General features: G+C 48.4%; 1 protein-coding gene across 1 annotated transcript in view; it reads left to right on the forward strand.

Annotated features, from left to right (window-relative positions):
* Positions 1–16,231, forward strand: part of ACP3 (acid phosphatase 3) — a 238,985-nt gene that overhangs the window by 70,339 nt on the left and 152,415 nt on the right. Inside the window, exon 5 of the mRNA XM_063922366.1 lies at positions 2,296–2,394. Coding sequence (XP_063778436.1) covers positions 2,296–2,394 — 99 coding nt within the window. The remainder of the gene's footprint in view (positions 1–2,295; positions 2,395–16,231) is intronic.

The raw sequence follows: 16,231 nt of genomic DNA on the forward strand, positions 1-16,231 counted from the left end.
GGCGCGCGAAAAATATATAGGAGCGTGGCTTCATGGGGAAGGGGTATGGCCACAAAATAATAGCAATTCATACTACGGTGCACAATAGTCTACATTATTCAAATTACGCTGCACAGTAGCGCCACTACACCAGGTAGAGCGCCTTTTATACATTACAGCAGACAGCGTCCCCCTTTTTACACATTACAGCAGACAGTCTCCCTTTTAACACATTGCGGCAGCCAGTCCCCCTTTTTACACATTGCGGCAGCCAGTCCCCCTATTTACACATTGCGGCAGCCAGTCCCCATTTTTACACATTGCGGCAGCCAGTCCCCCTTTTTACACATTGCGGCAGCCAGGCCCCCTTTTTACACATTGCGGCAGCCAGTCCCCCTATTTAAACATTGCGGCAGCCAGTCCCCATTTTTACACATTGCGGCAGCCAGTCCCCCTTTTTACACATTGCGGCAGCCAGGCCCCCTTTTTACACATTGCGGCAGCCAGTCCCCCTATTTAAACATTGCGGCAGCCAGTCCCCCTTTTTACACATTGCGGCAGCCAGTCCCCCTTTTTACACATTGCGGCAGCCAGTCCCCATTTTTACACATTGCGGCAGCCAGGCCCCCTTTTTACACATTGCGGCAGCCAGTCCCCCTTTTTACACATTGCGGCAGCCAGGCCCCCTTTTTACACATTATGGCAGACGGTGTCCCCCTGAGAGAGAGAGAGAGAGAGAGAGAAAGAGAGATACATACTTACTATCTCCCCGCTGACAGGCTCCTCGTGCAGCTCCCTCGGTGCAGGCAGGTGAGAAGGAGGAGGAGGAAGGGGGACTGGAGCAGCAGCAGCGCTATTTCATTGGTAGTAAGCGCCGCTGCAGCATCCCCCTCTCCTTCCGTATTGGCTGCCCGGCGCTGCTGTGGATGCTGGGATGGAGGAACCGCATCCCAGCATCCACAGCAGCGCCGGGCAGCCAATACGGAAGGAGAGGGGGATGCTGCAGCGGTGCTTACTACCAATGAAATAGCGCTGCTGCGGCTCCAGTCCCCCCTCCCTCCTCCTCCTTCTCACCTGCCCGGCGCTGTAGCTCTCCTCCACAGCGCGGCGGCGGCGCACGGCACAGACTTCAGAGGCATGTAATGAGTCAATTTGACTCATTACATGCCGCTGGCCGTGTGCCCTCAGGGCAAATGCGCTGTGTGCCAAGCCCACTTGGCACACACGTAGTTACGGCCCTGGTATCTGCATATGAAATGCTACACACAGAATATAGGCATGCCGCATATCATTTTAATCAGCAGAAGCTGCTGATGCCCCTAGGCATATCAAATGCCCTAGGCAATTGCCTAGTTTGCCTATGCCTATGGCCGGCTCTGTATAGTACCTTACATGAATCCTCAGCAATAGCTGAAATATAGACATGGGCAAGACAACCCGTCATATATCACATCAAACATCAAAGTACAAAATCAGGAGGCAAAAGCAAACTCAGAAAAGCACAAGGCTAGAGCTTGTGGAAAGTTGAAAGTTCAGGTAAGATTGGAGCACAAAAATCAGAGATGGGAGCGTCCAAATAATACCATCTTAAACATATACAAGATAGGAAGTCTGAGAGTGCCTATTAAATAGGCAGTGTACTATACACTTATTATGGAGTAAGGTGTCTATTCATTATGTTAATTATCAGGAGCCAGATTCCCACCGATAATTAAGTACCTGACTCGCTGCAGGCGCTGCAGCAATTCAACATTTCTCCGGTGTGGAGACGGTTGATCTGAAAATCAGAAGTCCCTGTGAATCCTTTCACCGCTACTTCAGTAGTGGTGAAATGTAGCACTGCCACATAGGACTTCCAGCGGAAGCAGCCAAGCAGTGGCGCAGGGATCTGAACCCCTCTTCACAACTGGGACTCCTTCCCATAAGAAAATAGCGAACGTGGTGCAGGAACAAACACCTTGCCTGAAGATGGCAACCTGTTACCTTGATAATGAATGGCACTGATAAATTATACAAAAGTAGGAGAAAGTATTAATTTTCAGCTTCTTTTGTAAAAAATGAAGTGATGAAGAATAGACCTCCTATGAATAAGTTGCATTATCTAATGTCAATGTACAGTAGAAGCACCTGCCAGCAATTTGTGCACATATAGATGAGATGCGTAAATACTGCCCAAACAAAGAGGCTCGCCTTACATAAGTTCTCTTTGCAACTTTTATTCCAAAAATATATTCCAGGCTTTGATTGAGCAGAAAGCATGTTGACTGTCCAAAACAAAACTGGCCTATCTTTGTATAATATTATTTTTACTTTCAGATACTTTTCATGCCAGTACGAAACTGCCTCCTTTACAACCAGCTGCAAAATGAAACTTTTACATCGACTGAATATCAAGCTCTTTTAAAGCCTTATAAGGTACAGTAGACAGATGTTGCATCAGCCATTGATGAAATGTTTTCCAACATTGGTTCTATAGACATCATTTATTGTAAATCTTAAAGCTACTGCAGAAATTCTGTCCTTGATAAAACCTTACAGGGGTGCAATCGTGAAAAAAAGTGTTTAAATATATTGCATCATTTCTGAAAATATTGTTCAATCGTGGCAGATAAAATGAACATCAACAAATGGCTAAGCTTATCACAAGTGTTTATTAACATGTAAAACACACATAGTTAATAGCAAATGAAAGAACTCAAAGAGAATCAGAAATAGCAAATAAAATAGTAATTCTGTGACCAACAATAATGGACTCTGGGCCTTATTTACAATCGTTTGATTTACTAGCAATTATCAGAAGACTGCGCATGCACTGCAAATACATTGCCCGTGCGTGAAGGGCAAATTGCGATTGCCTTGCATATGCAACCTAATTGTGAAGACAATGCATTTCGATTTACAGGATGTGACCATTCGTGGGTGATCACATTGCATTTGTGGGGAGTGGTTGGGTAAACACAGGTGTGTCATGGCCGTTTTCGGGGTGTGTACCTGCCGTCATCTGCGAACGCTGCTTTTTTAAAAACATGCTGCTCGTTGCAATTGCATTCTCATTTATCTGAGTATGCTGGAGTCAGCCCAAACGGTCAATGGTGCTAATTTTTTGCATATGCATTGCGAATCTGCTAATGCATATGCAGATTTTTGAAGGCAGCGCTGGGCATCTTTTACCCTTTCTGGGCAACTCTTCACATGCAAGTTTTAGCAATAGCTGGTTAGTAAAAATTGCTAATTCATCCTCAAAAGCGATCCATAGTAAAATTAGGCCCTCTATGTAGTAAAGGTCCACTAGATAATTTTAAATACATAACAGAATCAAATTATCCCCACAATTAGCAGATTATTTCCAAATCCAATAAAAATAGGATTTCAATACCTACCGGTAAATCCTTTTCTCCTAGTCCCTCCGTAGAGGATGCTGGGGTCCACTTCAGTACCATGGGGTATAGACGGTTCCGCAGGAGCCATGGGCACTTTAAGACTTTTCAAGGGTGTGAACTGGCTCCTCCAACTATGCCCCTCCTCCAGACCTCAGTTATAGGAACTGTGCCCAGGGAGACGGACATTCAGGGAGACGGACATTTCGAGGAAAGGATTTACTTTTATACTAATGGTGAGATTCATACCAGCTCACACCTCAACTATGCCGCACAACATGGCATTCAACATGACACATGCCAACAGGCATGAACCATTTATAGCAACATGCTGAAAACAAATGAAACACAACTTGTGTATATATAAAGAACAAACTACAGGTAAAGTACGCACTGGGTCGGGTGCCCAGCATCCTCTACGGACTAGGAGAAAAGGATTTACCGGATTTTTCTCATATGTCCTAGAGGATGCTGGGGTCCACTTCAGTACCATGGGGTTATACCAAAGCTCCAGTACGGGCGGGAGAGTATGGATGACCCTGCAGCACCGATTGACCAAACTTGAGGTCCTCTTTGGTCAAAGTGTCAAACTTATAAAATTTAGCAAATGAGTTTGACCCTGACCAAGTAGCTGCTCGGCAAAGTTGTAAAGCCGAGACGCCCCGGGCAGCCGCCCAGGATGAGCCCACTTTCCTAGTAGAATGGGCCTTCACCGACTTCGGTACCGGCAAGCCTGCCGTAGAATGAGCATGCTGAATTGTCCCTCTGAGCCAGCGCGCAATAGTCTGCTTAGAAGCAGGTCACCCAATCTTGCTGGGAGCATACAGGACAAACAGAGCCTCTGTTTTCCGTAACCGAGCTGTTCTTGCGACATAAATCTTCAAAGCTCTAACCACATCTAGAGACTGTGACTCAGTGAAAGTGTCAGTAGCTACTGGCACTACAATAGGTTGGTTTATGTGGAAGGACGAAACCACCTTTGGAAGAAATTGTTGACGAGTTCTTAACTCTGCCCTATCTTCATGGAAGATCAGGTAAGGGCTCTTGTGAGACAAGGCCCCCCAACTCAGACACCCGCCTTGCGGATGCCAAGGCCAAAAGCATCACCACTTTCCAAGTGAGAAACTTCAATTCTATCTCCTGCAGAGGTTCAAACCAATCTGATTGAAGGATCTGCAACACCACATTAAGGTCCCATGGTGCCACTGGAGGCACAATTGGAGGCTGGATGTGCAGAACCCCTTTCACAAACATCTGAACTTCTGGAAAGGAGGCCAATTGTTTTTGAAAGAAAACTGATAAGGCCGAAATCTGGACCTTGATTGACCCCAATCTAAGGCCCGCATCCACACCAGCCTGCAGAAAATGGAGAAAACGTCCCAACTCAAACTCTTCCGTAGGAGCCTTCCTGGATTCACACCAAGACACATATTTTCTCCAAATACGGTGGTAATGTTTAAACGTTCCTCCTTTCCTGGCCTTAATAAGAGTGGGTATGACTTCCTTGGGAATACCCTTTCGGGCTAGGATCCGGCGCTCAACAGCCATGCCGTCAAACGTAGCCGCGGTAAGTCTTGATACACACACGGCCTTTGTTGTAGTAGGTCCTCTCGAGGAGGAAGAGGCAGAGGATCTTCTATGAGCAACTCCTGAAAATCTGGATACCAAGCCCTCCTTGGCCAGTCTGGGGCAATGAAGATTGCTCGAACTCTTGTTCTTATTATTTTGAGAACTTTTGGAATCAGTGGAAGTGGAGGGAAAACATATACCGACCAAAACACCCACTGGGTCACCAGTGCATCCACTGCTATTTTCTTGAGGGTCTCTCGAGCTGGAACAATATCTCTGAAGCTTCTTGTTTAGACGAGATGCCATCATGTCTACTTGAGGAACTCCCCAAAGACTTGTCACCTCTGCAAAGACTTCTTGGTGGAGGCCCCACTCTCCTGGATGGAGATCGTGTCTGCTGAGGAAGTCTGCTTCCGAGATGTCCACTCCCGGAATGAAAATTGCTGACAGAGCTCTTACATGTCTTTCTGCCCAGAGGAGAATCCTTGTCACCTCTGCCATTGCCGCTCTGCTTTTCGTTCCGCCTTGCCTGTTTATGTACGCGACTGCTGTTACATTGTCTGACTGGATATGCACGGGATGATCTTGAAGAAGATGTACCGCTTGTAGAAGGCCATTCTAAATGGCTCTCAATTCCAGAACGTTTATGTGAAGGCAGGCTTCCTGACTTGACCATTTTCCTTGGAAGCTTTCCCCCTGTGTGACAGCTCCCCAGCCTCGGAGACTTGCATCCGTTGTTATTAGGACCCAGTCGTGAATCCCAAACCTGCTTCCCTGTAGTAGGTGAGAACTGTGTAGCCACCTCAGGAGCAAAATCCTGGCTTTGGGGGACAGGATTATTCCGGTGCATGTGTAGGTGGGATCCGGACCACTTGTCCAACAGGTCCCACTGGAATACTCTGGCATGAAATCGGCCTAACTGTATGGCCTTGTAGGCCGCTACCATTTTCCCCAACAACCGAATGCATTGATGGATCAACACGCTTGTTGGTTTCAATATTTGTTTGACCATTTTCTGGATTTCCAGAGCCTTTTCCACTGGAAGAAATACTCTCCGTACTGCTGTGTCCAGAATCATCCCTAAAAAGGACAATCTTGTCATCATCTCCGCCATCACCTTGGTGAATACCCTCGGTGCTGTGGAGAGTCCGAACGGCAACGCCTGGAACTGTTACTGGCAATCCTGTACTGCGAATCTCAGATAAGCTTGGTGAGGAGGATAAATGGGAACATGCAAGTAAGCATCCTTTATGTCTACAGACACCATGAAGTCCCCCTCCTCCAGACTGGAAATCACTACCCTCAGGGATTCCATCTTGAACTTGAACCTTTTCAGGTAGAGATTTAGATTTTTCAGGTTTAAAATCCGTCTGACTGAGCCGTCCGGCTTCGGAACTACGAAGAGGCTTGAATAAAAACCTTCTCCTTGCTGTGACAAGGGTACCAGGACAATGACCTGATCCTGACATAATTTTTGAATTGCAGTTGTTCCTGCCTCTCTTCCCGGAAGAGAAGCTGGCAAGGTCGATTTGAAAAATAGGCATGGGGGGACGTCTTGAAACTCTAGTTTGTACCCATGGGACACTATTTGTAAGACCCATGGGTCCAGGCCAGATTGAATCCAGATTAAACTTAAAAGTTTCAGACGTGCTCCCACCCGAGCGGACTCCCGCAAGGCAGCCCCAGCATCATGCTGCAGATTTGGCAGAAGCAGGGGTGGACTTCTGCTCCTGCGATCCGGGAGACGCTGCAGATTTCTTTCCTTTTCCCCTTCCTCTACCTGCAAATAAAGGGGGAACCTTTGGCCTTTTTGTATTTGTTGGGCCGAAAGCACTGCATGTGTGAGTAATGTGTCTTTTTCGCCGGTGTAGGAGCATAAGGCAAGAATGTCGACTTACCTGCGGTAGCCGGCGAGACTAACGCATCCAGCCCATCACCAAACAAGGCCTCACCTTTATACGGGAGAGCCTCCATATTTCTTTTGGAATCTGCATCAGCATTCCACTGGCGAATCCACAACGCCCTGCGAGCCGATACTGCCATGGTAGCGGTTCTTGATCCCATGAGACCAATATATTTAATGGTTTCTAGTACGCACGCAGCAGCGTCTTTGATGTGACCTAACGTTAGGAGTATCTCGTCTCCATCTATTGTGTCAATGTCTAATGATAAGTTTTCTGACCACTTTTCAATAGCACTACTCACCCACGCACAGACAATGGTAGGCCTGAGTAGTGTCCCATTGGCCACATCAATAGATCACCTCACTCACTTGCGCCTGTCGGCTCCTTAAGTGAAGCCATTCCAGGCGCAGGGAGAAATACCTTTTATCTTTTATGACAGGGCCCTGTCTAAAATGCGGGGTAACTCCCACCTTTTGGAAAAAGGTAAGTTGCCTGAATTCCTTTTGGGAATCTGAAATTTCTTTTCAGGTTAAATCAGACTCCCTCCAAGAGACTGTTCAACTCCTGAGGTGGAGGGAAAATTACATTACTTCTTTACTAAAGTAAACCCTCTCCTTGTGGTAAAAGAGGGGGCTTTGTAACTTCTAACACCACCGTTATAGCTAAAACATGTTTTGAATGCTTTTTTGCTAACTTAGGACCTATTTCCCTGGAATCACTAGTGTCGACACAGGAATCAGAGTCCGTGTCGGTATCAGTTTGTACTACTTGTGCAAATTTGTATGTGACCCAGAGGGGTCCCCGTGGATGAAAGGCAGAACTATTAAAAATCACATCTTCGGGGCGTGGCCTAACAGGCAACAGGGAAAGCTGTGTTCCAGTGGAGCTCCAGGCTAAACCCTCCATCAAACGTGCCCTGGCCCAACCTAAACACGCCTGGACAGCCCCTACCCATACACCCAGAGTTGCTGACCCGTCCGGCACCAAGAGCCGAGTGCTGCGAAGTCGGGGGGGCCCTGCTTTGCCCCCTGCAGATTGCGGCCTACCTCCGGTGGTGGAGCCGGGGCCTCGATTTCTGCAGCGGGCCGCCGAAGCGACCCGTCCGCTGGACCCGAATCGTCCCGCCTCCTGCCGCGGATCACCTGCTCTCCTGATACCCTCCGCTGTGGGGGCCATCGCCGCGCTGCCTGCAGACACTCCCGGGAGCCGTGGAAAGCCGAATCCATCTGAGGTGAGGGCTGCTGCGAGTGGCGGCGGCCATCTTGCGGTTGGCGCCGCCGAACACTCCTTCATTGCAGCGGTTGCCGGGTCGATTTTCAGGGGTCCCCGAGCCTGACACCACACCCCCAAGGCCCACCTCCCTGTGCTGACCCTGTGCTCCGGTGGCCGCGAACACAGCAAAGACCCGCAGGACGAGACACCTCCGGCGGCCATATTGGGATTGGCGCCACTTCAAGTCCAGTTCCCCAGCTTCCACTTCCTACAGTGTAGTGACAGCAGAGTCGTGAGATCTACTGGGCCTCCCTACATTACCCCAAAGGTTAGATGTCTAGTCGAGGCCCGCTGGTCCAACCTGACCTGTCCGCGACCTGGTGACCTCCGAACTGTTTCTCACCCGCATTCACCACCAGTGACACTGAGCGTCACCCGCGACTGTCACAAATCTCCCCGCCCCATCATCAATCCAGAGGCTTCTAGAAGAGATTGACGGTGACTCGCTGGCCGTTGTCCATTACACCGGGCAACTATCGCTGCTACTACGCTCCTGCATCCAGTCCCCCACCCCTAGGTGGCATCCGGACACTAGGCGTATCACCCCACTCGACCGGAATCGCCGCGCTCTCCTGCACTGTACCTAATTCCATCATTGCCGCACCTACTTATCTACACTACGCAACCGCACAACGCGACATCGGAGCGCTACCTATAATCTACCAACGATCACCCGCCGCCGCGAATGTGACGTCCTACCCGCAGCCCTCGAACCTCCCCTACCGCGGTGACTAGCATACTCACAAATGGCACCGTCTGAGTATACCTCAACTCTCTAAGACGCCCACCAAGTCTCATGTTCCACTGATCACATCATAACTCAGCCCTCCAGTGGTTCCCTCTCTGGCGACTAAATAATCCTACTCTACCCTCATACCTTAACGCTCTGTGTGGTCCCCCTTTTTTCTCCACACTCACTCACCAAGGTGCAAATATGTCCAAACCCAATCCGAACACAAGAAGACGTGCGGGTACAGACATTTCCCAACATTTCACCAAAACCGACAAGGGCGACAAACCCTCCCTACCCTCTGGCCCTCCCTCTCCCAGCCTATCTTTTCCAAGTGGAGACGACCCACTACCCTCGCCCGCCCCATCGACCAAAGAGGATATCATGGCTCTGAAGTCGCTCATAATGGACTTCAAAGAATCACTAGAAACCAAGCTCGACAGAGCAGTTACCTCTATTAGGTCAGACATCTCATCCTTATCCTCCAGAACCTCCAAACTGGAAGCCAGACAAGACGTCCTACAAAAAGACCACATAGAAACGGTCAGGGATATAGACCATCTCATCCAAGATATAACAGAGCTCCGATCCAAGAACGAGGACCTGGAAAATCGCGAAAGGAGAAACAACCTCAGGATCCGCAACATTCCAGAGTCCATTCTCCCGACAGCCCTTGAAACATACCTCCAAAGGCTGTTCTCCACTCTTTTACCAAGTGCAGATTCTCGGGAGCTGCCTCTGGAAAGAGCTCACAGAGCCCTCCGCCCTAGACCCCGAGATGGTGAGCCCCCGAGAGACGTCATCATGCGCTTCCTCAACTTCAAGGATAAAGAGATGGTCCTCCTCCCGACCCGGGGCAAGCCACATATAATGTTTGAGGAGGTCAAATTGCAATTTTTTCAGGACTTGGCCCCCTCCACCATACTTAAAAGGAGAGAACTCAGAGATCTGACATCAGCTCTCCGCACACGTGGTATCCGCTACCGTTGGGGTTTCCCCTTCAAACTCCTGGTCGAGTATAATGGAAAAACAGTCGTCATTAAAGACCCGAGAGACGGAAATGACTTCCTTTCACACCTGGAGGACTCTGACCCACTTGCAGACCACAGCTCTGACCCTCACCCACCCTGATTACCTCAGCACCTATATCTACAAGGACGCTTCGTTCATTATACTGTTACAATACCCCTATAGACTATCTTACCTGTTTTAGCTCCACATCTTGATTGTTCCATAAACAGACTGTATATTGTCTGCCCTTACCTTTCTCCAACCCACCTTGCTAACCCCGCTATTTGAAGCTCTGCGGTTTAAGCTACCCCCCTGGGCCCGCCCACATATATACTTCACGCAGCATACTAATACCTAACATACTCTCTCTATCCCCATATAGGAACCAAGATGTACAGTTCGAAATTCTAACTACTTTTCAGTTTTGCTGGTATTGATGTTGCATTGCTATTATCGTACTTGTTGTTTGACATTGTTGTTTGACATTGCATGTCACCTTTCAACCACACATCACCCACACAAAGACTCCTACGCCTCTCAGCTACTATTGCCTCTATCACACAGACCACCACTGGAGGGACGTGTTCCTTCAATCCCTGTACTTACCACACAAGCCCACACAGGCCCACACTGTTGTTTTCAAGCATCTAGCCCCCCCCCCCCCCCCACCTCTTCCCCTCCGTGGAGGGAGCACGATCGCTACCCGACACTCCTCCACTTTGGATCCTTTGATCCCACTCACTGTGCCCGTTCCTTCTCGCTGGTCGTAAGGAACTCCTACACAGGCTCACCCTACCTCTCCCCCCCCCCCCCTTTTTTTTTTTTTTCTTTTCTTTTTTTTTCTTCTCTTCCTCTTTCTACCTATATCTCCCCTTACTTTCTCACTATTGTTTCATTTTCTCATCCTCCTCTCCTTCTACGCCTCCCTCCCTCTCCCCCATTTCTCCTCTGCGCACCCTCCCAACGCCATAAAAAATGCCTCTACTCCTGGCGTCTTTGAACACCAAGGGTCTCAATACCCCCCAGAAACGCTCATCCCTATTCCGCTCTCTTCAAACCCTAAAAGCGGGAATTGTGCTCATTCAAGAAACCCACTTCAAATCTCATTCGCACCCTTCCCTAACCACTAAACGCTACCCAACGGCCTTCTACTCTTCAAGTCAATCGAAACACAATGGGGTGGCCGTCTTGATCCACTCCAAAATCCCATTCACACTCCATTCGACCCACACAGACTCGGATGGACGGTACATCATTCTGACGGGCACGCTCGGACATCTAGAATGCACGATCGCCACTATCTATGCCCCCAACTCTGGGCAATCCTCTTTTTTTAACACCTTTTTCTCAGACCTGAACAAAATCAGAAAAGGTTACTTAATACTAGGCGGGGACTTCAACACTGTCCCAGACACCGATCTAGATAAATCTCCTGGCCAGTCCCGCCCCCATCGAGACTTTCCCTCGCGCTCTTTAAATAAACATATCCTCGAATCTGGTCTCTTCGACGTTTGGCGAGCTCTCAACCCAACAGCCAGAGACTATACCTTCTTCTCAACCCCGCACCAATCATACTCACGCATTGATCTATTTTACTGCGGCACACTGCTCTCCCAACACGTACTAGACTCTTCTATCCTCACTAACCCTTGGTCAGACCACTCCATTATCACCGCCTCTTTCGACTTCCTTGACACCCCGACAACTCGCCCCAATTGGAGACTAAACGAAACGCTTTTAAAAATCCCTCAATTTCAGGAAAAGATCAAGCTAGCTTTAGCCGACTATTTTTCCTTAAACATGACTGACTCTATTTGCACTCCACTAATCTGGGAAGCCCACAAAGCAGTGATCAGGGGACACATCATTAACTACGCATCACATAGGACCAAAGATCGCAAACAAAAAATATCATCCCTCACAATAGAAGTCCACAACTTAGAAACACTACATAAGCAACGACCCTCGCAATCTCTCTACTCAAAGCTCACTTCCACCAGGGCCACTCTGAACGCGCTGCTAGCCGAAAAAACCGAGCACTCACTCCGCTGGCTGAAACAAAAATTCTACGAAAAAAGTAATAAAGCCGATTCGCTATTGGCCGGCAGATTGAGGGCTCGGAAAGCGCACACTGCTATTCCGGCTATCAAAGACGAACAAAACACCCTCCAATACAACCCAAAGACTATCAATTCTCTCTTCCGGACATATTATGAGCAGCTCTACAACTTACCAGACACTTCCTCCTCAATTAACCCGACCCACCCCTCGGTTGCAGACTACCTAGCCTCCACAGATTTGCCTCGTATCGACGCCTCCACCTCCGCGGCCCTGAACAAACCCATCACCCCCGAGGAATTAACCCTTGCCATCGGTAGTCAGAAACCGTCTAAGGCCCCGGGCCCGGATGGCTACCCAATGTCATATTATAAAACTTTTCAACCTGCACTACTCCCCCACCTCACGTCACTATTCAACCTTATCTTAGATGGATCCTCCTTTCACCCCCACACTACCAAGGCCGTCATTACCGTGATTCCAAAACCCAATAAAGATCCCCAACTCATTTCTAACTATAGACCCATATCACTTTTAAACTCGGATCTGAAAATCTTTGCCAAAGTACTAGCTAATAGACTTAATCCTATTCTCCCCTCGCTCATACACCCCGACCAAGTGGGCTTTGTTCAATCTAGACAGGCACTCGACAACACTAGACGTGTCGTGGATATCATCGACCACATAAACCTTCACAAGATCCCATCCCTGACCCTTGCCCTAGACGCAGAGAAGGCCTTCGACAGAGTTTCTTGGCCCTTCATGCAACAGACTCTACAACGTTTTGGCCTTCAAGGTAAATTTCTCCAAGCCATATATGCCCTATACCAAAACCCCTCGGCCTCGGTTCTTTCCAATGGCCTACTTTCGGACCCCCTTAAAATTTCAAATGGAACACGACAGGGATGCCCATTATCTCCCCTTATATTCGCACTCATCATTGAACCCCTTGCAAGCCATATCCGGACTAACCCTGACATCACGGGAGTCCAAGTCAACCATACTCAGTACACCATCTCCCTCTTTGCTGATGACATCCTCCTGACCCTGACAAACCCAACTATTTCTCTCCCAAACCTTTTCCAGGAACTAGCCACATATGGTAATCTCTCGGGTTATAAAATTAATCAGACCAAATCTGAAGCCCTCTCCTTGCACATCCCCAAACTAACTAAAACACAACTGCAACAGAACTTTAACTTTTCCTGGCGAAGACGCTCCCTCAAATATCTCGGAATTTCCATCACCAAATCTTACAATTCTCTCTACAAGGCTAACTACCCCCCTCTCATCACGTCAATCCTCACTGATATCCAACAATGGGAATCTTACTTTCTCTCCTGGGTGGGACGAATCAATGCTATAAAAATGAATGTCCTTCCCAAACTTCTCTACCTATTTCAAACACTCCCGATCTCCGTGCCCTCCCAGACTCTTAACAAACTCCAGTCTTCCCTCTGTAAATTTATCTGGAACCACAAAAAGCCTAGAATCCGGCGGGATATCTTGGCCAAACACTCTCAAAACGGGGGTCTGGGCCTTCCCATCCTCCAACGCTATTATGACTCGACCAGACTAAGCCAATTGGTGGCCTGGCATGCCCCAGAACACACTAAAAGATGGGTTGATCTAGAGAGCGATTTATCGGGACTCCCATCCATTTCTTACTCGCCCTGGCTCTCTAGTAAAATACGCACCCCATCCCACCGCACTTCCCCCGCAATAGAACTGACACTTACACATTGGCGAAACTTGAACAAAAAATTAAAACTAACAAACCACCCCTCCCCCCTGACTCCCATCTGGAGCAACCCAGCATTTCCCCCGGGACTCTCTCGGGAAATGGCCCGCCCCTGGATCTCAGCGGGAGTTACCAGGATACACCACTTCGCAGGGACGCACTCTATTAAATCATTTTCTGACCTACAAACTGCGCACAGCCTACCGAACTCACTGTTCTATCAATACTTATAAATTCGCCACTTTCTTTCCTCTCTACAGTTAAAGTTTCCTCTATCGACCCCCACACCTCTTGAGAGACTCTGTATTTACAACCCCACCAGTAGAGGCACCATCTCCCTCCTCTACAAAACTATCCTCAGCCCTACACCCCCACCTCTCGAACCACATGAGCTAGCATGGGAGGCTGACATGGGGTGCCACCTAGAGGACGAGGGTTGGGATACAATCCGCACCGCGATTTCACAATGCTCCATCAGCGTAGCCATACGGGAAAACTCTTACAAAATATATACTAGATGGTACCTGGTACCGGACCGACTACACAAGATATTCCCCGACACCTCCAACCTTTGCTGGAGAAGCTGCGGCCAAGTAGGCACATTCTATCATATTTGGTGGACCTGCCCGGTGATTGTTCAATACTGGACAAAGGTCCGCAAGCTTATATCACGACTAATCGACTTGCCAGAGCCCTTATCGCCTGCGAACCTCCTCCTCTGCTCTCCGCCCGATCACATCTCCAAAGAATCTAAAAACCTAGTTCTCTTCATATCTTGCGCAGCAAAATACCAAATTGCTAGTAATTGGAAGAATCCCGAAACCCCCAGCTACCAGGCTCTCACGAACAGAATCTGGTTTGTGGCAAACATGGAATACATTACTAGCCTTCGCCATAACACAGTTAAAAAGTTCCACTCCACCTGGCTCCCATGGTACAGGCTTCACGACCGCCCCCTCCCAGGACTTAACTAATGAAAGACCCCGCCTCGTAACCACAACCCCTCCTCCTATATCCTCTCCCCCCCCCCCCTATAAATGTTTTTTTTTTTTTACTTTTCCTCTTTCTCTTCCCTCTCCTCTCTCTTCCATTTTTTTTCCCCCTCCTATCCTCTGAACTCACGCCCCATTAAAGACGCTGTTCTATTCCCTCGTTTTCTCCCTCCCCTCATAGCCCTGGAATCTTCGGCTTCCAGTTCTTCTCTCTATCAACCATACCACACTTTTCTACCGTTCTCTCAAAGAAGTTTACTTACATGTTTTGTTTCTATAATGACCACTCTGTTTTTGCAATCTCTTGTTTACCGTTTGTATATCGACAGTTGACTTATATGTTTCTAACATAAAATAAAAATCATATGATAAAAAAAAAAAATCACATCTTCAACAGATTATTTTCAGTTTTCTGTATGAGATTCAGTCCAACCTCTTACTGATATGATTCACACTATCGTATAACCTTTCACCCAGTCAGGCTCTTTTTGTCATATTACACCTCTGTGTCCCTAACATGTCTCCCACAGAGGAAGAGTTCCCTGCCACAGACATGTCACACACGTGCACAACCACACCACAGACACTCCGGGACTTATAAGGGACAGACCCACAGTAAAATCTGTCAGAGGGACACAGATAGGATTTGCCAGTTCACAACCCAGTGCCAGTAACACAATGTCTGTGAACACAAAATGCCCACTGACATGCAGCGCTTTTATAATGTTAATCACACAATTATATAGCACCAAATTTACTGTGGCCCCCCCTGTTTTGCACCCTGATACTTGTTCAGCAGTGGAGGAGGACCAGCGTTCTTCTCTGCATTCTGGAAGAGAGAAAATGGCGCTGAGCAGTGTGCTGGCTGACTGAGGAGGAAGCTCCACTCTTCAATGGCGTTTCTCCTCAGCTTTTATGAGGTAATTTTTTATACTGGCGGGGGTAGGGCTGTGCCTCAGCAACTTATGCCCCTTATTTATGCCAGTTTCCATAAGTTTCATGCTGCCCCTCCCCCCCCCACGCCCTGCACCCTGCAGTGCCTGTGTATGTGTGGGCAACATGGCGCGCTGTGCTCCCGCCAGCCGTGCAGTACCTTTAGCCGTCACTTTCTTGATTGAAGATCTGTCTTCTAACACTCACCTGTCCTCTGACTTCTGGCTCTGTGAGGGGGGTGACAGCGTGCTGCGGGAGTGAGCATCTAGGCACGGCTAGCGTTCAGTTCCCTTCAGGAGCTAATGGTGTCCTGTCAGCCAGAAGGAGAGCCATGAAACTCTTTAGGAAGTTGGTTCCTACTTCTGCACCCTCAGTCCCACGAAGCAGGGATACTTGCCAGCAGTTCTCCCTGAAAATAAAAAACCTAACATAAGTATTTTCAGAGAAACTCAGTAGAGCTCCGCTGGAGTGCATCCAGTCTGCCTGGGCACATTTCTAAAACTGAGGTCTGGAGGAGGGGCATAGAGGGAGGAGCCAGTTCACACCCTTGAAAAATCTTAAAGTGCCCATGGCTCCTGCGGAACAGTCTATACCCCATGGTACTGAAGTGGACCCCAGCATCCTCTAGGACATATGAGAAAACATATTAGCAGAATGTTAAATCA

Source organism: Pseudophryne corroboree, chromosome 5, assembly GCF_028390025.1.
Source record: "Pseudophryne corroboree isolate aPseCor3 chromosome 5, aPseCor3.hap2, whole genome shotgun sequence".
Taxonomy (NCBI): Eukaryota; Metazoa; Chordata; class Amphibia; order Anura; family Myobatrachidae; genus Pseudophryne; species Pseudophryne corroboree.